Source organism: Gasterosteus aculeatus, chromosome 20 (genome assembly GCF_964276395.1).
Source record: "Gasterosteus aculeatus chromosome 20, fGasAcu3.hap1.1, whole genome shotgun sequence".
Lineage (NCBI taxonomy): Eukaryota > Metazoa > Chordata > Actinopteri > Perciformes > Gasterosteidae > Gasterosteus > Gasterosteus aculeatus.
The window spans coordinates 17,413,570-17,436,467 of NC_135707.1; the positions used below are offsets into that span (position 1 = coordinate 17,413,570).

At 47.9% G+C, this 22,898-nt stretch overlaps 2 protein-coding genes across 4 annotated transcripts in view; one reads left to right on the top strand and one right to left on the bottom strand.

Annotated features, from left to right (window-relative positions):
• Positions 1–3,658, top strand: part of zfpm2a (zinc finger protein, FOG family member 2a) — a 108,037-nt gene extending 104,379 nt beyond the window's left edge. For both annotated transcript variants that reach the window (XM_040165036.2, XM_040165037.2), the window contains exon 8: positions 56–3,658. In XM_040165036.2, coding sequence (XP_040020970.2) covers positions 56–2,580 — 2,525 coding nt within the window. In that variant the 3' untranslated portion in view covers positions 2,581–3,658. The remainder of the gene's footprint in view (positions 1–55) is intronic.
• On the bottom strand, positions 2,818–20,851 carry LOC120810476 (uncharacterized). 2 transcript variants are annotated; one of them, XM_040165038.2, is made up of 11 exons: positions 20,662–20,851; positions 20,381–20,537; positions 20,192–20,263; positions 19,708–19,784; positions 18,826–18,926; positions 16,551–16,667; positions 15,976–16,050; positions 6,237–6,375; positions 4,757–4,839; positions 4,538–4,634; positions 2,818–4,412 (listed from the first exon to the last, which is right to left on the bottom strand). In XM_040165038.2, the coding sequence occupies exons 1-11, from the start codon at positions 20,722–20,724 to the stop codon at positions 4,245–4,247; spliced, it is 1,149 nt and encodes a 382-aa protein (XP_040020972.2). In that variant the 5' UTR covers positions 20,725–20,851; the 3' UTR covers positions 2,818–4,244. The 2 variants fall into 2 exon arrangements, with proteins under 2 accessions (XP_040020972.2, XP_040020973.2); XM_040165039.2 differs by having other exon boundaries at positions 20,356–20,537; positions 20,662–20,763.
• Between the last annotated feature and the right edge of the window lie 2,047 nt (positions 20,852–22,898).

Genomic DNA, 22,898 nt, shown 5'->3' on the forward strand with positions numbered 1-22,898 from the left:
AAGGAGAAGTGGGAGGCGAGATTCTGAGCATTTCTCCCTTTTATCTCCTTCACAGGTGTCAAAATGGAAGAGAGCCTCCCTCCTGGCACCAGCTTGAAATGCACAATCTGTAACTACACGGCGGATTCTCTTATTACATTCCAGCATCACATCATGTCTCACCTGTCACAGGCGGCCTTCAGATGCAATCACTGCCATATCAGCTTCCAGAGCCACAGGGAACTCTTACAGCATCAGGACTTACATGGACACGGCAGCAAACTTCACAGGGAAGGCGACGGCACCGAGCATTCCCCCAGGGGGCCCGAGGAGAGCCTCCAGCAGCAGCAGCAGCAGCAGGCCCGCGCTGAGCTGGCCAACAGGAAGGACGTTCTGCTGGGAAGTCCCAAAGGGACCCTCCACAAGGAGACCAGCACAGACGGGGAAGCCGACAAGGCCGAGAAGAAGCCCATGCTGTCCGCTCAGAAGGGAGAGGCTCACCCCGGCAGCAAAGCCAGTTTTTCTTACACTAGGATCAAGTCGGAGCCCTCCAGCCCCCGGCTGGCCTCCTCTCCTGTGCAGCATAACATGCCTACGTTTCCCATGGGCCCTTTCTTGTCTCAGTTTGCTTTCTCCCAAGACATTTCAGTGGTCCCGCAGGCTTCTGAGATTCTGGCTAAAATGTCAGAGCTCGTTCACCGGAGGCTGCGCCACGGAGGGAACAGCTACCCCCCTGTCATCTACAGTCCTCTTATGCCCAAAGGGGCCACCTGTTTCGAATGCAATATCACCTTCAGCAACCTGGACAACTACTTGGTCCACAAAAAGCACTACTGTAACAGCCGCTGGAACCACATGGCAAAGTCCCCGGACTTCTCCGCCCTCTCGGATAAGGTACCCGAGGCGGTGAGCCCCAACAGTGGTCACAGCTCCGTCAGCATGTTGACCAGCTGCCACCCTGCGGAGGCCGACAACCACATCATGCAGTCCGCCTGTCTGAACGCCAATGTGTTGGACATGATCAACGCCGGGGCCAAAGGCTCTGATAAGGATCTAGCCGGACAGGTGAAGAAGATCGCTACCCCAACTGGGGCCGAGGAGAGGCTGAACGGCAAGCAGTTGGAGGGCAAGAGCCCCACTACAGGTTTGGTGGAAAGTGACAATGACCCGAACAAGACAACCTGCGAGGCCTGCAATATCACCTTCAGCCGCCACGAGACATTCATGGTCCACAAGCAGTACTACTGTGCCACGCGCCACGACCCGCCCATGAAACGCATGTCCAGCAACAAGGTACCCTCCATGCAGAGGACCATCAGGGCCCGCAAGCGCAGGAAGATGTACGAGATGTGTCTGCCGGACCAGGAGCACCAGAGGAACCCCATGGGTCAGCCAGGCTTCCTCGGAGTTCCTCCAATGAACCCTTGTACATCGCAGGAAGCTGCAGAGAGCCTGGCAGAGCGCTTCCACCCGCGCTGTGACATCTTCCCCGGCATGGTGCCCAAACACCTGGAGGCCTCCTTGACCGTCACTAAACCTATCGTGGCTCCCAAATGCAATACAGTGGAGCAGCAGGAGCTGGACGCCCCCATCGATCTCAGCAAAAAGTGTTCGCCCGACAAGACATGTAGCTCCCCTAAAAGACTGTTGGACTACCACGAATGTGCCGTGTGCAAGATAAGTTTTAACAAGGTGGAGAATTACCTGGCGCACAAACAGAACTTTTGCCCCGCGACAGCCGCCGCCGCTGCCGCTCAGCAACAGCAGCAGCAAGCACACGGCGAGACTGGCAGCCTGGAGCCGACCATGTTCCCAGATGTGAAGAGCGAAGGCAACAACAGCCCCGACGACGTCTACGATAAGAGCCCGGGCAAATGCGAGAAGAGCGGTAACGGGAAGGGGGCGGTGCAGAACGGAGGCTTGTTCCCCCCTCACCTGGCGGGACTCAAGCCTTTTGCCGAGCCGCAGCTCATCCCGTCAAAAGACGAGAGCAAGAATATGTTCCTGCCCCACTGCCTTTATCCCGGAGCAATAAAGAAGGCGAAAGGTTCCGAGCAACTATCGCCGTATTTCGGGATAAAGCCAACCGATTACGTGACCGGGGGGCCAGTGATGCAGGGGGAGGCCAGCGAGCAGGAGCAGAGCGTCAACGGGGGAGGAGGCACAGGGGGAGGAGAGGGAGGAGCGACCCGAGAGCAGGCCCAGCAGCCCGCTGCCAACGGCTGCCCCCACCCTGGCAAGGAGCCCCTTCCCCTGCTCCCCAAAAACCGGGGGATGGTCATCGTCAACGGGGGGCACAAGCCCGAGGAGCGCTCGGGCACAGCTCCCCCCCAGCAGGAGAACCAGCCGCAGCCAGACGGCCAACACCCCACTCCGTCGCCCACGTGGGCCGGCGAGCACCAGGCCGACTCCAACGAGAACATGTCGCCTTCCTCCAAGTCGCCGGGCGAGGAGGCGGCGCCCGCGGCCAACAAGGGCGTGAACGGCTCTGGAAGCGGCAAGTACTGCCGCCTGTGTGACATCCAGTTCAACAACCTGTCAAACTTTATCACCCACAAGAAGTTTTACTGTTCATCACACGCTGCAGAGCATGTCAAATAGGTTGAGGAGACGCGCTCTTCTTCTCCCTCCCCTTTACCCCCCACTCCCCCCTCACCCAACTTTTACCCCCCTTTTTTCCTCCTTTTGTTTCGGTACACTGTTGTGTCTGGAATAGTGCATCACGCAGTGCTAAGCGCTGCTTGTGGACAATCAAGAGAAGCTTCTTCTTTCATCGTTTTAAGACTTAAAAATGCAAAACCATTGGTTAAAAAAAAAAGGAAAAAAATGAATCAAGAATAATATTGGTGCCACTTTCACATTAATTTATTTTACAATCAGTATTAATAGGAGTAGTGATATTAATTTAAATTCAAAATGAAATTTATATCAGAGTTGTTTGTAATGTAATTGTATAGTCATTCTTGTGTAGCACACATTGTTTACACTGTAGTGTAGGCTCAATGAAACAGACAATACAAAAATGCATTTTAGACACTAAAATAGCTACTGAGGCACTTGTGTATTCTTATTTGCTGTACCAGTTTCTGTATATGCCCAAAATGTCACTTGCAGATTGCTACTAATGACTTGTTTGCCTTAAATAAATCACCATTTGGGGGTGATAACAGGCACAACCCTGCATCTCACATTTTCGACATATGCACAAGGCTTTGCATACATATGTGGCTGTTTGTCCCCGTCTCTTTTCTTCAACTCGGATGTGGATGTTTTCATGACGATGGCAGCATTCTTGTATAGTACTCGTATTTCCGTTTGATGATACATTTTGGTCTCCCTTTTTGAAATTTTGCTCTCCATGCAATACTTTGTAAATGAGGGAACATTACTGAAAAGCAGTATTATGGAAGGGGGGACTGTGCATATAATTATTTGTAACCCCCGAAGGGAAGAAAAAAAAAGTTGTACAAGAATTACGTTTATTGCTGATGAACAAGATGGGTGGGAGGTCAGTGGGGATACTGATGTACAATGATCATTCCAATGTCCTGATTATGGGAGAAAATGTTTCTTAAAACGTTGTTGCTATGCATGTATATCGATGGAATTAAATTCCAGATCTGTTGGAAATTTTTATTTTGATGTGGTGTCATAATTAAACTTAAATCCTCAGGATAAACCATCGCTGTCGGCTCTTTCTTTCGCCCAAAAGTGAGATCAGTGCAGAGAAAAACGTTTACAGAAATGAAGCTTTGCAGGACAGACTCATCTGTTCGCTGATTAAAAGTCCAAAGATGGAGGTCTACAACTGTTTGTGATCTAAGCCAATTATATGCGAGTAACAAATGACTGGAGCTGACGCCCCCGAGAGCGCGAGAGAGACTCACCGTAGTTCCCTGTGGCTGTAACAAGGCGGAATGTTAAGACTGAACCAAATGAGATAAAATGAGCGCCGGCGCGTGTGGCCTTTACATTGATAAGGAGTAATGTATTCAATTTTGTCTCTGGCCAATCAGGTTAAGAGACTGAAATATAAACTTGAAAGATAAGATTTTCCAACTAAGACAGCAAATATGTCATCGCACCAAACAGCCCTACGGTTATTTTCAATTTAAAAGTGGACTTTTTAAAGAACCTTAGCTTTTACTAAGAAAAAAAAAAAAGAAAAGATACCTAATATTTTATTGAATATTTAAAACATATTCAACGATCACCCCGTCCGTGTCGGCGCTATTGCCGCACGTTGGCCGCACGTTGGCCGCGGGTCACTGGCTCTGCTGTTTGGCTTGTCGTCGGCTGACGAGCTTCCTCAGGTGCTGGCTGATGGCAGATGGCTCCTTGTAGATCATTCGCCGGTCGGCTCCTTTTATGTGAATGTGATTGGCTGACGGGTAGGACTCCTCCAGAAACTTCTTTTGAAGCTCGGCGACCATCTGGTGCAGGAAAAAGACAATTTATTCTGGATTTTCTTTTCTTCTGATTACGGCCTCATCCGGTCACCGTACGAGAGTTAATAATGCATCGCGGGTCCGTGCGGCTGTACGCTGAACACTCTGACCTGGTTTAGATGTTCTGGTATCTGCTGGTCAAAGTAATCGCCGGTGATCACGCTCACTGACGTACTGCTGGAGAGGGGCTTATACTTTGTGATGTCCCTTCAAAGGCGACAACAAAAACACAAATCATGTAGACGCTTCTCGGTCCAATTATTCATTCAGACTTAAACATGCAAACTGCAAATCCACCAGGAAAACGGGCACAGAAACGGTTGCCGTACCTCACTTGAGATGCACTCTCATTCAGAAAGTAATGCTCGTCCACAGCACTGCTCTGGTGGGCCGGGTTACTTAGAAGGTATTTCTATAAGAGACACGGTAAATGTATCAGACACAACGCAGAATTCTTCTCATCATTAAAGCGGCATGCAACGAAAAGCCTTCGCTACTGTCAGAGGCAACGGAAAACAAGGAGAGAACACAGAGACTCGCTCCGTCTCTTAAACTTCTCAGTTCCGCCCAACGTTTGCGCTTTTCCGAGGAAAAGACGTGTCCCCCCCCCGCAAAGTGCAAAGAATTAGCATCTACCTTGGACATGCGATGAGACCGGATAGATTTGGTGCCGCTCACATAGCAGCAAACAACTCTGCTCGGGTTCAATTAAGCGCCGGTTACAGAACATGCCCTTGAGAAATGGACTGCATGCTCTATTGAGTGTGTGTGTGTGTGTGTGTGTGTGTGTGTGCGCGCATGTTATAACCTTCACTAGCCAGTCTGCAAAACCTCTCTGTGTCCTTGGAGATTCCGAGCACAATGATGTCCTTATCTCTCTGGCAGCGACTGTAATACTTGAAAAGCGGAAATGGGTCGCTCATCACCGCTGCCATCACATCGTGGGTGGCTGGCTGCCGTCTTAACCAACTGTGAACAGCTGCGGCTCAAATGTGATGCTGGACGGATGTTAGAGATGTTGGAGGACGGGGGGGGGGGTAGGGGCACCAACTTCTCCGAACAAATTACATTTTGAGAAAAAGGAAGAATCTGAAGTGGGACATTGTAGTTTAAATGGAGCTAAATTAGCCTCTGCTCCAAACAGCTCTTTCTCTCCCCACGTGAGGGTTTGTTCCCGTGCGCTAACAAGGTGCCCCCCCCCCCCCCCACCGCATGTTAACAAAGCGGTGTGCACGTTTCTGAACAGATTCAGAGTGGAAAATGCAAAATAAAAAAGGAAACTTCCTCTAACACACAGCATGAAGCGAGTTGCTTATACTGCATACACGGCCCGTCAGAGGGACGACTTTGCGCGTCAGAAGGTAACGGCGTCAGAAGGTAACGACTGCGGCATCAAATCCGCTCCGGAAACCGGTTTCATTCTTATTTTAAATGACGCCAGGCAGCAGACATTGAGACACAAACGTCTCTGCAGACATCACCCACTCATCTCTCTGCTGAGGAAGGGGACATTATTCTCGCACTAGCGCCATCCTGTGGCCGCACGGGGAGGGCAGATGGGAGGCTTTTGAATGCCTGGAACATATCACTTCTTTTCCTTTGTGTTCATAAATGAGGTTCATGGAAGCACAGATTGCCTGAGCAGCAGCACAGAGAAAAGCGTCGTCTCCAGACTATAGAGATGTCAAAAACACACACAAAAATGTCAATATATCTGCAGGTGTCTTTTCAAATCTGTCACAACCTTTGGGGCATGCTTCATTGCAAGGTGTGTGTGTGTGTGTGCGTGGTTAAGAGCATTATCCTGACCTGACGCTGGATGACGTCCTCGGAAACATTTAGCTCTGTAAGGGTCGGTTGGATCACCCCGAGGATGAGAAGCATGCGGCTCAGCCCCGTAGCTGCTGAGAACTGCCTGGCTTGGAGGGAGGGCAACAGCTTACCATACCTGAACACACACACACACACACACACACACACACACACACACACACACACACACACACACACACACACACACACACACACACACACACACACACACACACACACACACACACACACACACACACACACACACACACACACTGTTAGCAGGAGGGAAACAAAAGTCCAATTTAACTGCACTCGGGTCTTAAAAGCTGCATTTATTGATTTATTGACAAGTTAAAAACTAATCAATAGATTAAAAAAAAAAGAATAAAATCGCACATTTTGAAATTCGTTAATCTCGATTAATGATGATGTCGGTACAATGTTGTTTTTAATGGATATTTAATAAGTAATAACTTTCAAAAACATGTATTTTAGACACTGTTGTTTAATTGTCAATGTTATTTAAAACACAAAACTACACACATTTGATCATCTTGGAGGCAGAATTCCACCGAGTGGAACATGTTGAACCAGCAACTCCTGGCCTAGCTTAGCCTAGCAGTTAGCTTAGCCTAGCAGTTAGCTTAGCCTAGCAGCTAGCTTAGCCTAGGCTGCTTGCTTTGTGCGGTTGAGTTGGTACAAACCATCGTGGTTAATGGGACACAAAGCTATACGTTTGCTTAGTTTTCCTCACTTTTAATGGTAAAAAAGATTGAGGAATTTGTTAGAGACAATCTTACTTGCAGAAACACGTTAAGTAAAATGAAGAGGACAATAAAATTGTCAGGACGTCTACGGCAATGAAATTAACCCTTTACGTGCTTAGAAACTGACAAATATATTTTTTATTATTATAACAAACATACATTTTTCAGAGTACCAGACAATTGTGCAGAAACTTATAATATGATATTATAATATGTAACATGTTGATATGATCCTGAACACGACGTAGACCTTTTACGCGGCGATGCGATCCGTTGCGTAGAGCTGCTGCCTGCTGGACCCTTTAACTTTGGCATGATTAGCAGAGTCATGCTAGAGATATCTAGCAGAGTAACAACAAATAAGCACATTTAGGTCTCAGCAAATGCTCGTAGCGAGCTGTGTTTGTTGGTGGCACAAGAAGTCAAGTCCATCAAGCTTATTTGAAACAGCCGCCTGCTACTGCAGAACGAGAGGTGGAGAGAGATATTGGGCCGTGAATCCAAAACTAAATTCTAAAAGTGTGTCTCAATCGCAGCCCTTAAAGTACTTGGATCTTTAACCCCAAGATCAAGTGGGCCTTAGTTGGTGCCGGATGGCTCCGTTCACTGTACAGCGGCTCATGCATACGAGTCATACAATTCCTCCAGCGTTTATTTTTTTCTTTTACCCCCAAAAATCGAAAACTTTCTTCTGGAAAACATTTGCCTGGGGAATGAGAAATACTTGGCAGATGAGAGAAGAGGAGCTGTGGGATTTTGTAACTCAGGAGGCCCAATCGGTCTCGGCTCACTGGTGCTCTGAATTGGCCGGTCTCAGCCTGTGGAGCCCAATCAATAGTGCCGTGCGTCTGCTGCCGTCACCGCCGCCATTTTCCGCGCCGAGCTGCGCCGCCGGCCCCCCACACGCAGCCGACACACTGTAGATCTGCACCCCCTCCCCCCGCACCAGGAAACACTCCCCCCCCGTCTTAAGTCTTACTCCTGGTCTGTGCCGGACTTCTAGCAGTGTTCCTCTAAAACACCTCTAGAAAATATCCAAACGTCCCTGCTGCAGCACTGCAGTTAATGCCGGTTTATTTGTTGATCATTTTACCAGTTTAATCTATCCAGTCTGTAAATGTCCACTGAGCGGTGGGCATTTGGGACTGTAACAGCGATTGGATGGGTCGCTACCTTTGCAGATTGCTTTCCTTTCATGCCTGCATTTAACAGGGAGTGGATGTATCGACAGATAGGAGAGCAGGACGTGAGGAGCTTGGATGTTGTGGTTATGTTGTAAATATTGGACTAGCGGAGCGACACAACTGTGCAAGGGAGCTTTTATCAAACTGATGTATTCCTCGTTCAACTGACAATTCAGTATAGAAATACCAATACTTCAGTTGCTACAGTGGCTTTTTGTCACGGCACGAGGCCGTAGCGAAATATTCTTCATTTTACAACGGGCAGCTTCACCGCGCTCGCGCCGATCGTATCAGACCTCCATCGTAAGCGCCGCAATCCTCCGCTGTAAAAGAACCCATTTCCCCCGCTGTTGATATGACGTGCTGCCGCCTGAAGAACCGAAGCAGAGCACGTCGGCCCCTGGCGGGTCAGACGGAGCCACACGGGGCGGCGGCTGTACGAGAGGCGGACCCCCCTGCGATAGATCCATGCAGGCGGAGGCGTCTGTTCTAACGCTCGGCCTTTGGTCGACAGAGAAAAACTTTTCAAATCACACCTTTGGAGAGTGACATTTTCATCTCCATCTCCATCGCAACGGTTTCCGCCCCCTGAAGTCATTCCTGCACCACAATTTAGAACCGACGCTCCGACCCGCCTCTTAAGGGACTTCTCAGTCTCTGCACATTTTCCACCTGTCACCCCTCCTCCACCTTGATTCCAAAAATAAAAAGGAAGGAAAAAAAAAAAAAAAGAACTACTTCCCTATCAGGCCCCCGCCCCCCCAGTTCGAATCTGGTCAAATCGTTCTCCGGCTCCCGCATTGAACACCATTTCAAGGATTCTCCAGCCACCTGTCCTATTCCCTCCTCTTTTTTTCCATTTTTAATTCTGCCCCGGAGTGAGGATTATGCGAAGCAAGGCATGCGTGTCAAAGGGAAATTTAGTGGGTAAAGACAGCCGAGATTGGCGGGATGAATTAAACAGATAACGGGAGGAGACGAAGTGGGGGGACCATGTAGAGCAAAACGCCTCACCGATGTTGGTCATTTCAGAGGGGCTCTTTTTCTCTCTCTCTCTCTCTCTCTCTCCCCCCCCACAGGAGCACGGAGGCAATATCTAAATTAATAAAGTGATGAAATGAGTTTGTGCCGTGGACTTTCTGCTGTTTGACTTTCCCATCTGGATTAGTTCAGGCTGAATGGACGCTCTGTTACTTTTGTTACAACTGCGCAATTCACTGTCGGAATTTGGCCCTGCAGTGATAAGGCCCCCCCTCCCTCCTCCTCATTACCATCTCATTTCATATGCAGGGCCTCCGTCACCTGAGAGCCCGCTCACACACAAAACACCAACTATTACACGAGCGCCTGCCGACTATTACAATGAGCGCAGGACATTTAAACACGGACTATTACATGAGGCTCAGCTAACTATTACGCCGATAGAACACTAAAAAAGGGTCACTACAAAGAATTCCAGAGGCTATTACGAGAGGGAGGACACGTGGACGTGATGAGGTCCGTGACTCACGCAGGCAAAGAAGTCTAACGGCTAAGGCAGCACCATGTGGTCTAAGGAGGCAGGAGGGTAAAACATGTCACCAATAGATCCCACAGCTGGTCACGAACATGGAGACAGTTGTTCTCATATTACAAGCTCTGATGTGTGTTTAAATATACGTGCAGCGTTATCTCATCGAATGTCTGCTAATGCGCATTTTCATTTACAGTGATGTATCGCCGCATCATAGGAGGAGTAGACCACTAATATGCAATATATTTTACAAAAAAAAACAAACAGAAAATACATTGGATTCAAGCATTGTTATATTTTGAATCAATTTTTATGCACACGGTAAAAAAAACAAAAAACGTAAATTAAAGTAAAATATCTTAATTTAAATAAAGTGCGAAAACCATGCGAGACAGTCATTTTACAGATTTTTCTTGTTTATTTACAAGAGAACACCTTCAATAAAGGGCTATCAAAACGTTTGTGCCGAACTGCACTTAATAAGACAATGAGCAGTTAGAGGTTAGGGATCAATGACCCGTATCAGCAGAGGACCTTCTCTACTCACTATGACACGGAGCTATAAAGGACGTAAGTTATCATTGTTGCTTCTACTTTCTGCCTGGACTATTGCACTGATCAGGTGGAGCCAGAGGAGCAACACCCGTGAAGGTTTCAACATCAAGAGCAATGCAGCTTTTTATTCTTTAAAAGAAAAGACTGCATTACGTTTGATGTAATAAAAAAGGTTTGCTAAATTGAGACGCTGGATTAGATTTTTAATATAAATGTACATATTAATATAAATTTAATAGGAGTTACTTTGAAATTACAAAAAAATTGTTAAACTGTTATTATGGACATACATGTTATATGATGAGCTGGATACTTGTTATTTTACATAACTGTGTACGTCATTTAAAAACACTGTATAAGCAGTAAAACAATGTATATATATAATACAGTATTTCTTCTGTACAAACATGAGAACAGTGATTTCATCATGAGCATAATACTTTATTATTATTTATTTATAGTATTAATATTAATAGTTGGGTTGTTAATAGATAATGTGTGTAATTTTATGGAGTTTTGTATATCTTTTGAAAAAAGAAGAAGGTACAAGTTATTTTCCGTAGCTTGTCTGCTGCTGATTTCCAGACTTAACTGTTTCAATACAAACATCATGCCGTCTGCAGAGAGAATCATTGGCTTCAGCCTGAACCTCCATCCTGACCCTGTACACCTCCAGTCAGGAAAGATCACTGCAGTCCCTTCAGTTTGGACACGACACGTTCAGACTCCTCCCCTCTGGCGGGCGCTGCAGAGCACTGTGCACCAAAACCACCAGACACGGGAGCAGCTTCTTCCCCCCCCAGGCCATCCCTCTGATGAAGGTTTAATCAGTCATACTGCGCATCCATTGGCCCTTTCTACCTATTTCACTGCTGTTATTGAAGTTCTCTCTGCGCTCATCGGGCGTAATACCCAGAGATGAACACAAGGTGTCACCTTTGCACCACAGCAGCATCACACGGGGGGTCGCACGGGGACTGCAGCAGCAGCCCGGATTCATTAGTGCAGCGGAACAGCAATAGTTACGCGTACACTGCTTCTAATTACAATCAATTGGCATTTCCTCCCCGTCTGGGGGTCTCTGGTGAGGGGGGAGGATATGGGGGAGGGCTACAGCGGAGTCAGGGGAGAACAGAGGGGGGATTCTGAGCCATTACTGTACCACACTGAAGCAAAGTGAATCACTCACTGGTGTTCACTCACTTATGTTATCAATACAGAAACTATGTTTTTAACTTTACAAAAGAGTTTCTTAATTCCTTTAATAATAACTGACATTTTACTTGACATTAAAAAAAAGAACTTTAAAAAGAACATCGTTTCCATTCTGTTCTTAAGTCCCTGGCTGCAATAAAATAGTTTCAAAAAATGACCTGAATTCATGAGAAGACAACCCCAGAGTTTAAGAAATCCAACTCCACTTTCAGTAAACTACATAGTTATGACGACGGGAGACGCTTGTTGGTGACATCAGTCTGCAGCAGCAAAATTTTAATATTGCCGTCGCCAGGAATTGTGGGACAAAATGATCTCCTCTCGTAAAGTCCCGCTGGTGAAGTCCAGTGGTTCCTTTGCTGAAGGAGCTAAGTGGAGGATTCAAACAACTCTTATCATGAGCAATTACACTACTTGCAGCTGATTTCACCCATCAGGCACATTTTTAAGCAAAATGGTAAATTATGATGTTGAATTCCGTTGCACCTCAGTACAGAAACGTGAGGCGCACTAGAGGGGAGGAGAATCCGTTAGGCCTGGAAATCTGTCCCCTGACAAAGCTCTGCGAGGAGGGGGGGAAAGATGGAAACACTCTCCTCCACCCATCATATCCACGCATGTGCAGGTGATAAATCAAACCCACCGCAGCCGTCCAAGTGACAGCCGTACGCTGCCTGTCATACAGAGCGGGCTAAGGGTTAGCAAGAAAACGTGTCCATTATCTACACTACAGGGAGCGGAGTGTGTCTACGTGAGGATATGCACACACACACACACACACACACACACACACAAACACACGTGTCGGTGCATGAACGTGATCCTGACTGTGTGTGAGTGTAGGCCTTGCTCAGCACATTAACGACAGGTAGGAGGACGAATGGGACAGAGGCCTGTGTGCATGTTGGGATCCATAAGTCAATAAGGCTTCCGTGCAGGCCTCCGCTCCGCCGGCAGACACTTAAAAGCATCCCGTATCCACACAGATATTAAAAAGAGACGCACCCCACGTCATGTGGATTTGAGCATTGTGCATCGGCCCTTCAGCTACAAACCTGAAGAAAACAGTAACTACAGACGTTTGTTTATCTGATCACCCACCAACCAGTAAGAATTCCCTCACAGACCTGTTAGTTTGTCTTTAGGACGCCCACCTGTTCTCCACTCATTACCTGTATTAACTGAACGTGTTACCTGTATAAAAGACACCTGTCCACACACTCAATCAAACAGACTCCAACTCCACCCAATGGCAAAGACCAGAGAGCTCTGTAAGGACATCAGGGACAAAACTGTAGACCTGCACACGGCCCCCAACCTGCCGTTCAAAGGAACCTGCCGCCGACCACTTTTCGCACCCGCCGTCCCTCTGATCTGATTTCGGATAAAACCAATAGGGTGTCTGGATGGTAAATGTTTATACTCCTCATCCAACCACAATCAAATCCACTCCATCCGGATGGGATTTATCTGGATAGAAGTTAAAAGTCGTATGAAAAATAAATACGTATAGATACCCAAAATGTCTACTTAAGTAAGGTAACGAAGCATCTGTACTTTGTTGCTTACACCTCTGAATAGCCAACAAATATGCCCACATCTGAAATAGAATAGCAGAGCTTCTTCTGTAGTGTTAAAAAATGAATGAATTTATAGTAGTTCTGTCAAGTCAATCCGTACAGATTTGGCACAATCAGAGACCGTCCATTCGACTAAATGGAACATGATTTACTGACATGCTGTATTGAAGGAGAGTGAGACTAGAGACCATAAACTCATGTTAACGGAGGGAATAAATCAAGAGAAGTCTGGTAATCTTCTCATAGACACACAATGCGACGTGTTGTTTGGCTTCATTCTGCAGCTGTGCATTGACGTGTTCATCACAGACGGGCTTATTGGACGTCTCTTTGCATCCTTCTGGCCATGTGATCTCAGCTTTACCATCTAGTAAAGATGTATGATGTTTCCGTCTGCATTCAAGGGGGGGGGGGTGCGGAACGCTTCCGAAGCTTGAGCTGCTGAAACAAAGACTGACAGCGCTGAGTGACTCAAGCCAGCGGCTCTCATCCAGAATGTAATTCGGCCCGACGTACACTGGGGCTTCCCCCTAATCGCTCGTGCTGGACCCGCTGCTCCATCACGCAGAATTATCTCTGCCTGCAAGGAAAGGAGGCACAGTCTGCGGCTGCAGGAGAAAATCCCCAAATAGGACCGCTGACCCCTTACAACACGGGGCAGACACACAGACACACAAACAGCCCTTTTGGGAGACGGTGACAATTATTTTTGTAGGATGCAAACACAACTCATTTTGGGAGTGAGCCTCTGTTCGTGAGCGGGTCTTTGATGTGTAAACCCTCCCGGTCCCACGCTGTCCCTGCCATCCTGCTCAGGTGAAGCCCGGCTCTCTTATCTGGTGTAGCAAGCAGCGCGAGACCTCTGACCACTAATAACGGGTGTGAGGGAGGAGAAACACGCTCCTACCAACCAACACAAAGGAGAATTACCGACAAACACCGGTGCATTAAGGGGATATTTTTACACAAATAGAAATAATTGTAAACACGTAAATGCAGACATATGATATCATTTCTATTTTCCCTCCTCACTCTAAAATCTGACACCGATGAGAATTTTTTCCACACAGCATATGCAAGTCTTTTGATTTCCCCATTGCTCCGCCACAGAATAATTGGATTGTGGCTGCGCTGTACTGTGAAATGAATGCCTATTAATCGGAGCATAATTGGACACATACCCCGTGATAAATTGCGCTGCTCCACTTTGAGTCACGTACAAATTAGGCCGTTTTCAGGGATCCATTTCTTATCTAGCTTCACTCATGCTTCTATGACATGGGTGCTAATATTGGTAGACGGATGCACAGAAATGAGAGTACTTCATATTAGTTGATAATGTTTTCCTGCTGTGGCGTCAAAGTTCGTATAAACTCCCAGTTAGCATCGTTAGACGGCATCACAAAAGGATTTTTGATCAGATGGCTGAATAAGGCCTGTAATTAAACACAAGCTTAAGACATCTAAAGTTTTGCTTTACAAACTAAAACGTAAATACCCCAACTATTACATTTGAGGATTCTATGTTATGTAGGTTGCTAAAAAGTGGGTTTTTGCTTTCTGGCAGCTTAATGCATCTGTTCAGATTCACTTAGCGATGGCGTCATCCCTGACTGTGTATTCACAGAAATATACTTAGTAAATGTTATTTGATTTAAATCGATTCTGGGGTTCCTCTTGCCTGAGTGATAGAACCATTTCTTACTTGCACATAAATGCAAGATCGAGAAAAATAATAATGTTACGCATTTATTAATTAATTAGAGTTAAAGCACTGTATCATAAGCGATGTTGAAATAGTTTCTGAAATGAACTCTTGAGGAGTGATTGGACAGAGTAATTATACTGATATATAATAACCAACTAAAGCTTTGTTTTATTCCACATACTCACTACAGTGTTGTACAAATCCAATACTTCCATGGAGGTGAATTTGCATCCCAATGGTGAGTTCACAGCAAACGCAACGAAAAGCTTTCACGTCGCCTCAAACGCTCTAAACGGCGGCGTACTTTCAGGGGGCGTGGCTTATCACCCCGAAAACAACTCTCCAACCAATGTTTGTCCTCAGCATCAATCATAGAAGACATAACGACTTTGTACTCGTTGTGAAAGTCCTACTCACATCGGACCACCGAACGCCGTCACGTTTTGGGACCAAACAGCACCCGTAGGCGCAGGCAGCCCGGTGAAATGCACCGACTTCTACAGGAACGGTGTCTGACTGCCACTTCATGATGCTAGCCGTTAGCTCGTTTGATAGCTTGTTGGCTGGGGACGGACTTCACCGCCTGCACATACGTCTCTGTCGAGGGAACGGTCCCATGGCAAGACACCGGGCCATCCGGACGGCTCTTCAAAGTAATGTACTCTATTCAGAGTAGTGATGGAAGAAAGGCACATATGGATGTATCCTGTTCCTTCAGATATGATCACTATGAAGCCATCACTGCTCTGCTGTTCTGCTAAACGATAGAAACGTGGAGAATCACCCGACACGCTTCGCTTGTAAACAAGCTGAGATGCCGTCGTGTTGCGGAATCAGCAGGTATTCCAACATTCCCCCATCCGCTCTCATTAATAACCCAGACCCCTTGTAAGATAATTAATGCATACAGAGATGTACGGTGTGACAACGACCAACACTTGACACAAATACAGCTCGCCTGGAGGATTAAAGCGGTGTTATTACACTTGCTGCCACTCCGACCACCGTCACCACCCTCATCCGTTTCAGGGTGCAGGAGCCAATGGCTTCCTTTGGCCTCCCATTAATCCTCTTTCTTGGTACGTTTCCCTTTCTTTTTTTTTTCTCTTTCCCTGCTGATTATCGGCTTTCTACCTGCCCTCTACTCTCACGACTCATTTTCCACCTTCCCGTTTCCCCCGGTTACATCCTCCCACTCGTCCCGAGCTCACCAGTACTGCGTCCACTGCTCGTCCTCAAAAACGTCCTCCGGGATGGGATCGATCAGCACGAGGTCCGACACTTGCCTGAGGACGCAGAGAGGACACAAACACAGGGAGATGAAGGAGGAGTGACGGAACGCCCTCGTTCAGGTCGTAATAAGCGCGAGATGGATGAGCGTCCTGCCGCCCGTCTTCCCCGCACACTCTTCCATCCTCCGCCCCCGCGGACGGATGACCACACGCCGGCTCCAGGGACCATATTTCCATCCAGAGAGGCATCATCCACCCACATTCATTTCCTCCCTGACCGGCAGCAACACGGTGCCTGATTAAATAGTAAATCTTTGAGGCCACTTGTCGCGTTAATCACTGCGTTGGGCGAGTTATGGGGCAGGAGGGGAAATCGACACTGGATTATATTTTGTTAAGTGCCAGCTTGGGAGACGCACACTACTTGCAAGCTGTTATAGCGGATGTGGTGTGGAGCAAAATCCAGGCCGAAGGTTTTAATCATTTTAAAAAGAAAATTGAAGTCTTTTAATCCTTCTCAAGGTGAATAATTAAAGTTAAAATGACGTACTTACACGTCGTGGATGTGGCTGTAGAACCTCCCGTTGAGCGCGCCGAGCTCCGAGCCCACCAGGATGAAGGGCTTGGCGATGGCAGCGGCCTGCAGGAGTCGGTGCAGATCATCCACCATCCTGCAGCGAGGAGGAGGACAACAAAAACACGGTCTCACAACTGAACCTGGACACGCTGTGATCTGGGCCAGGAAGTGTCTCCATTCAACCTACTGACTGTTTAATAGCATTCAGCACACACGCCGGTCATCATTTAAAGTGATGCTGATCAATTCCAAATAAAGTTCAGCTGTTAGACCCTGGATTCAAGGTCTGCTCATCGACCAGGTGGGACCGGGCCTCCTCCTCCTCCTCATCGACCAGGTGGGACCGGGCCTCCTCCTCATCGACCAGGTGGGGCCGGGCCTCCTCCTCGACCAGGTGGGGCCGGGCCTCCTCATCGTCGACCAGGTGGGGCCGGGCCTCCTCATCGTCGACCAGGTGGGGCCGGGCCTCCTCATCGTCGACCAGGTGGGGCCGGGCCTCCTCATCGTCGACCAGGTGGGGCCGGGCCTCCTCATCGTCGACCAGGTGGGGCCGGGCCTCCTCATCGTCGACCAGGTGGGGCCGGGCCTCCTCCTCGACCAGGTGGGGCCGGGCCTCCTCCTCGACCAGGTGGGGCCGGGCCTCCTCCTCGACCAGGTGGGGCCGGGCCTCCTCCTCGACCAGGTGGGGCCGGGCCTCCTCCTCGACCAGGTGGGGCCGGGCCTCCTCATCGACCAGGTGGGGCCGGGCCTCCTCATCGACCAGGTGGGGCCGGGCCTCCTCATCGACCAGGTGGGGCCGGGCCTCCTCCTCGACCAGGTGGGGCCGGGCCTCCTCATCGACCAGGTGGGGCCGGGCCTCCTCATCGACCAGGTGGGGCCGGGCCTCCTCATCGACCAGGTGGGGCCGGGCCTCCTCATCGACCAGGTGGGGCCGGGCCTCCTCATCGACCAGGTGGCGCCGGGCCTCCTCATCGACCAGGTGGGACCGGGCCTCCTTATTATGAGTCATTCACCTCGTCTGCCCGTTAACGGCTCAACTAAGAGGCGTTACGAATAAGCAAAGATGAGGAAAGAAACAGCACTGCTCGAAACCCAAACAGCGTTGTGGCTCCTCTTCATCTCCAATCCTCAGGAGAAGCAGCGGTTAATTGCAATCATCAGACTGCGCATCATCGCTACATGAGCTGCGGATAGCCATCTGCTGCCCGGGGTTTGTTGTGCTAATGAATAAAACCCGAGGTGTCCCGCTGGAACGAGGAGTCTTCAAAAGACTCACAGGGTTAAGGTGAAGCAGTCATCAAGCCTCCTTGAGATATTGAATTCTGGGAAATTGATTTCTGCTACTCTTGCCAAGGTAAACTTGCTGACCGCCGGCTAACCCCGTCCTCGCTCACCCCCACCCGCCCCATGAGGAAGGGGTTGGTTGGGCGTAGGAATGCGCAGACCGGGCTGTGCCGACCGGGACACGGATGAAACGTCCCGAGCAGCCACTTCGTCAAAGGAACATTGATTTCAAAGAGACAAAACTGAACCTGTTGGCATTCCCGACTGTGCCGCATGTAGAGCAGCTCTAGGCCTTCTGCTCTAGGCCTTCTGGCCTTACACAGTGCAGTGCCACACCATGTACCGGCGTACAGTCTGATCGATGCGAGGCTGACATTATCACTTGATCAACAGAAGATTTGTCGCTTTGCAGAGATTCAGATCGATTTGTCCTCTAAATCCAGCATTCTGAAACCCGTGTTTCCCCTATAATTATATCGGGGGGGTAAATATGCATTTCTATACAGGCAGTCTGTGGGAGTGTGCATACACTGCAGTTGGTACGGTTGAAACATGAAGTAATCCCCAAAGTCATCAATCACTAGTCAACTTTATCACGTACACCAGAAGTTGGTCTGATGGGAAAACTTCTCAGATGATTGAATAAATGAATATTTGTCTTTCTTTCTGGCTAAAGCAAAATATGAAAACATCTTTGAGGACCCAGAGGGAAAACATGACTTCTAACACTTGACTCAACAGACTCATACACAAGTGTTTGGCCCACATCTCATCCAAAATGTCAACGAATGATTTTTACAAACCCAACGACAGATGAATCAGCAGGTGTGAAACCGCCCACCCACGCAACAAACAAAAACATGCCACTGTATTGACGATGCAGATGTTGTGTACAGCGGGAAAAGTGTAACCCCCCCCCATCACCTCGCAGTCAAACTGACAACTGCCTCCAGGTATATTGCACTTACCGTCCAGTCGTCGACACCCCCCAGACTTTCTCGGTTCCTGTGGTTTCATTGGGCAGCAGCCGCCTGCTGAAGCCCAGTCCCATTCTGTCGAAGGTGCACACCTGAGCAGCAGGACAAACAGGTATACAGGAACGTTAAATAAAACACCATGCTCTACATACGCATGAGATGCTTCCCCCCGCTTACCCCCCGACCCGTCCGTGGACTTTAAAAATGCATGATGGCCGAGTAACATGATAAATAAGAAATGGTGTAAACAGGGCGCGGTTACTGCATCTGGGACTTACTGCATTTGGAACCCCCCCCCCTCTCCCCCAGCATGCATGTGACCCAATTTGAGTCACATCTCGGACAAACGGCATGGGGCAGGCTGTCGGCCCAGACTTTCTGCTGCGCCGAGTACTTGTTGAGCGGAGACGACGTGGCTGAGCGCCCCGCTGGAACTCTCCCCACGGGACCCTGACAATACTGCTGCATTAGTAGTGACTGATTCAAAGGAGCTTCCCCACTGTGGACGTCCTTGGTACGTGATATTCATCACATATTGGGTCTGGAAGGTAAAGCCAACGCGGAAGTGCATTCTTTCTAAGGGCCATCAGGGGGCAACACTTCGGATTGTATAGAAGTCTTTGAGAAAATGACCACTTCTCACTCGATTTATTCCCTCAGTAAAACACACGAGTCGTAACCTCTAGATGCGGGTCTGTACGTTTAGAGTTAAATAGACCATAAAGCAGGGTGCGCTGTAGGGCGTAGCTACTTTGTAACTGGTGGTCCTTACGGTGTCGTTGTCCGGCCTGGAGGTTGTCTGTGTTTTTGTTCCTTTAACAGTTTTAGTATTTTTTTCCAACAGAATCCACAGTGATTGTGCAATTTCCTCACCTTTGTTAAGGTGGCCACACTTTCCTGTACATGGAACCAAACTTCTGAAGACATTCCAGTCGGGGCGTCTAGTATGACTGTAGGAGAAAAATAATAACTGGTTAGAGTGAGCAAAAACAAAGACTCCATCAAGTCCAGACAGTGTAGATGAGTGAGGCTCAGCTTAAGGATCTGGCCTGCAGTCAAGCACCAGGTGGATATTTGCAAAATGACAATAACTTGATTCACTATGGGATCATGATTTTGTAAATAGGATGTTAAAGTGCATTAAAATAGAGTAACAGTGGGGAGGGCCGAGATCAGGAAGTAATTCATTTTAGGTAATGAATATTATTACCAATCATTAACTCTGAACCCACTTTCATTTAGCAAAAATGTCCCCAGGGTCAAAGGAAATTGAGGATCCGCTGAAGTAGATCATTTATCATAAGTGAAAGACAACCAGACGTGGCAGATCATACAATAACATCATAACATGTATTACCAACTGGCTGTCCTTGTCCTTTACACAGAAGATGCATCTTTTGACCCAAACCAACATCAACAATCTGACCATCTGGATGAAAAAGGGGAGAAGAACAGACATGAACAGGTGTATTTAATGTATTCCCGGGTGGTAATAAAAATGAAACTGAAGGGAACAATGACTTTGTTAGCGTAAGACATCGGGAACCTTTGGGCAACAGCATCTGTCCTTCTCTCTGCAGAGACGCGTAGTTGAGGAACGGGGGGACGAAGAGGACCACGAGGAGACACTTTCCGACGGTGATGAGCGCGGAGCCGTAAGACGCTCGGCCTCCAGCTCGGCTCTGCGCTTTCTGCTGGGGCTCCTAGTTCATGTAGGAGGGAAATGAATTGTTAAGTCAAACGTGGAGCGAGCGGCGCTGGAGAGCAGGCGGACTCCTGCCTTAGCATTGCGTTAGCTAGCAGAAGCTATCGGCGGCAGCGCGTCACCTTTCTGTTTCTTTCATGTTCGGGCTCGCTGCTGGATGCTTGAGCTTCGGTTCTTCTACGCATTTTGAAATGAATGAGTTGTAACCGCCGCCACACAGACACAGACACACACACTGGATGGAGTTGTTGTCACTTCCTGGTGGGGGTACGGAAGCCGACCGGAGACAAACCGTGCGCGCGCCAATTACTCGCGAGTTGAACTTCCTCTCAACTCGACTCTACTGCCACACATGGATTTACAGCTGATAGTTGGAGCATTTAACAATGTCACAGGCAAAGCTGATCATTCAAACTGCGATTCCATATCTAATGTAATAATGTAAATACTGGCTGTTTGATACTATTATTGATATCTCAATAATGTACTTTCCCTAGGGCACTTATTAGTGGAAAGGCAGTATAACTGCTGACCTGCAGGGGTCGCTGTATCCCTTGTTCTCGTCTTATAGTCTCCATCACAAAGTATTGCACTCAACAGCAAAAACAGCAGGATTAACATGAAACAGTTTCCCTAATCACCATTTAATGAGTCTCTCTATGAACATCTGAACAACCTCAAACAAAATGCCGTTCTAATAAAGGGCTAAACGAGAGGTCGTTGACTAAACATGGAAAAGTTTATCATAATGGAGCCAAATAGATGAGGATTATCAGATATCGCGTGCCGTGATTGCGTGTCCTCTACCCCTCTCCACCAATCACACTTCATCACGTGTAATGAAGCGTTTGTGGCGGACAGAGTGATCTATGCTAATTTCTGTTTTCAATGCAATGGTGCACGTGCGGCGTGCCAAAGAGTGCCGGCTTGAGTCATTCGGGACCGTGACGTTCATGCTGATGAAGTGGTCATCAGTACTCATCTTGCATCAACACTTGGCAGACAGCTGTTGATAAAGCTTCATCGTTTTGGAGATTCAATCGTAAGGGAAAAAAATAAATGTGCCATCAGAAAAGGCCCGAGACAATATTTTTGTTTTCATTCAGAATCCAAAAATTCTATTGACTTTGCTGCTACTTAACTAAACTTGATATTCACCAAAGAGAGAACAAAGCCAGCCTCCCCAGACTATTTATCCATCAAGTAGCATTTAGACGAAGCCAATGCTTAACAATAATACTCTGTTTAGATAGCAGGTGACCTGAGCCATGTAGGGGATTCATTGCCTAATTAAAAAGCGTTGCTGGACCGAAATGATGAATGTCAGGTATTGACTCACCGTCAGGCCGGCTGTTGTGTAGGTGTGTGTGTGTGTGTGTGCTATTTTTCTCTCAGGCTATCCAGGGTTGATTTAAGCTATGCCTCTTGCTTCTGCTCCTGCAGAAGTAGAATCGAGAGGAGGCCGTTCTGATCACACAACCGTCGCTCTGCAGTTTATGAGCGGCGCTCAGACAGCAGTCACCCGGCCCCCTTGACTTCTACGGGGCCCGTTTGCTCTAAACAGCGCTGCACAAAGCACTGTCTGGTGTCTGGCTCTTGTAGGAAGTCAAAGGCAACTCATTCCATCAAAGATTTTGACTTAATTTGAAGATTCACCATAGAAACAGGAAAAAAATAATGTGCTTGAGTGCCAGACTAACATTTGGTATTTGTAGCACTAGGTTGCCCCTTTGCCCCTTGGATCACCGGTGAAGCATTCAGGGCTTTACACATCTCTGATTGCCGACAAAGCTCTAAATGAAACCCACAGTAGTGATTGAACCTTCAGATTGTCAGATATGACATGCAGCTCTGCTTTTTGATTGCTTTCTTTCATTCTTTATTTTTTTTAAGAGGTGTTCCCTCTATTTTATTTGAACAAGTGCTGTGAAAACAATCTATGATATTTCTCCAGGGATTTGTGTGCATTTCTGTCCATCTCCATCCAGTGACATAATCAGTGTCAAAGATAATTTTATTTTTATAATATCCTTTATATGTCTACTTCTGTGATGCTGTTTGTAAGTAAACTGTTCTGAATAAAGAGTCACACGATGTTACAGCGTCCTTTACAAGCTCACAGGCTCGTGCCCTTTGCTCTTGTTATTAGACCTCTGCCCTCGAGCCACACGTAACATCTTCACACTCACGGCGATGAAGAGCCGTTCCTGCGGCGCCATGTCACCTTCACGCCGTCTTTGCCATTCGCGCCATGTCTGGAGGCGGCGACCATTTCTAAGGTGTTGCCACCCCCTCGTGCCCCCCCGGCCCTTTGCTCTGACATTCAGCACACCGTGCACCTCATCCTTATTTACAGGGC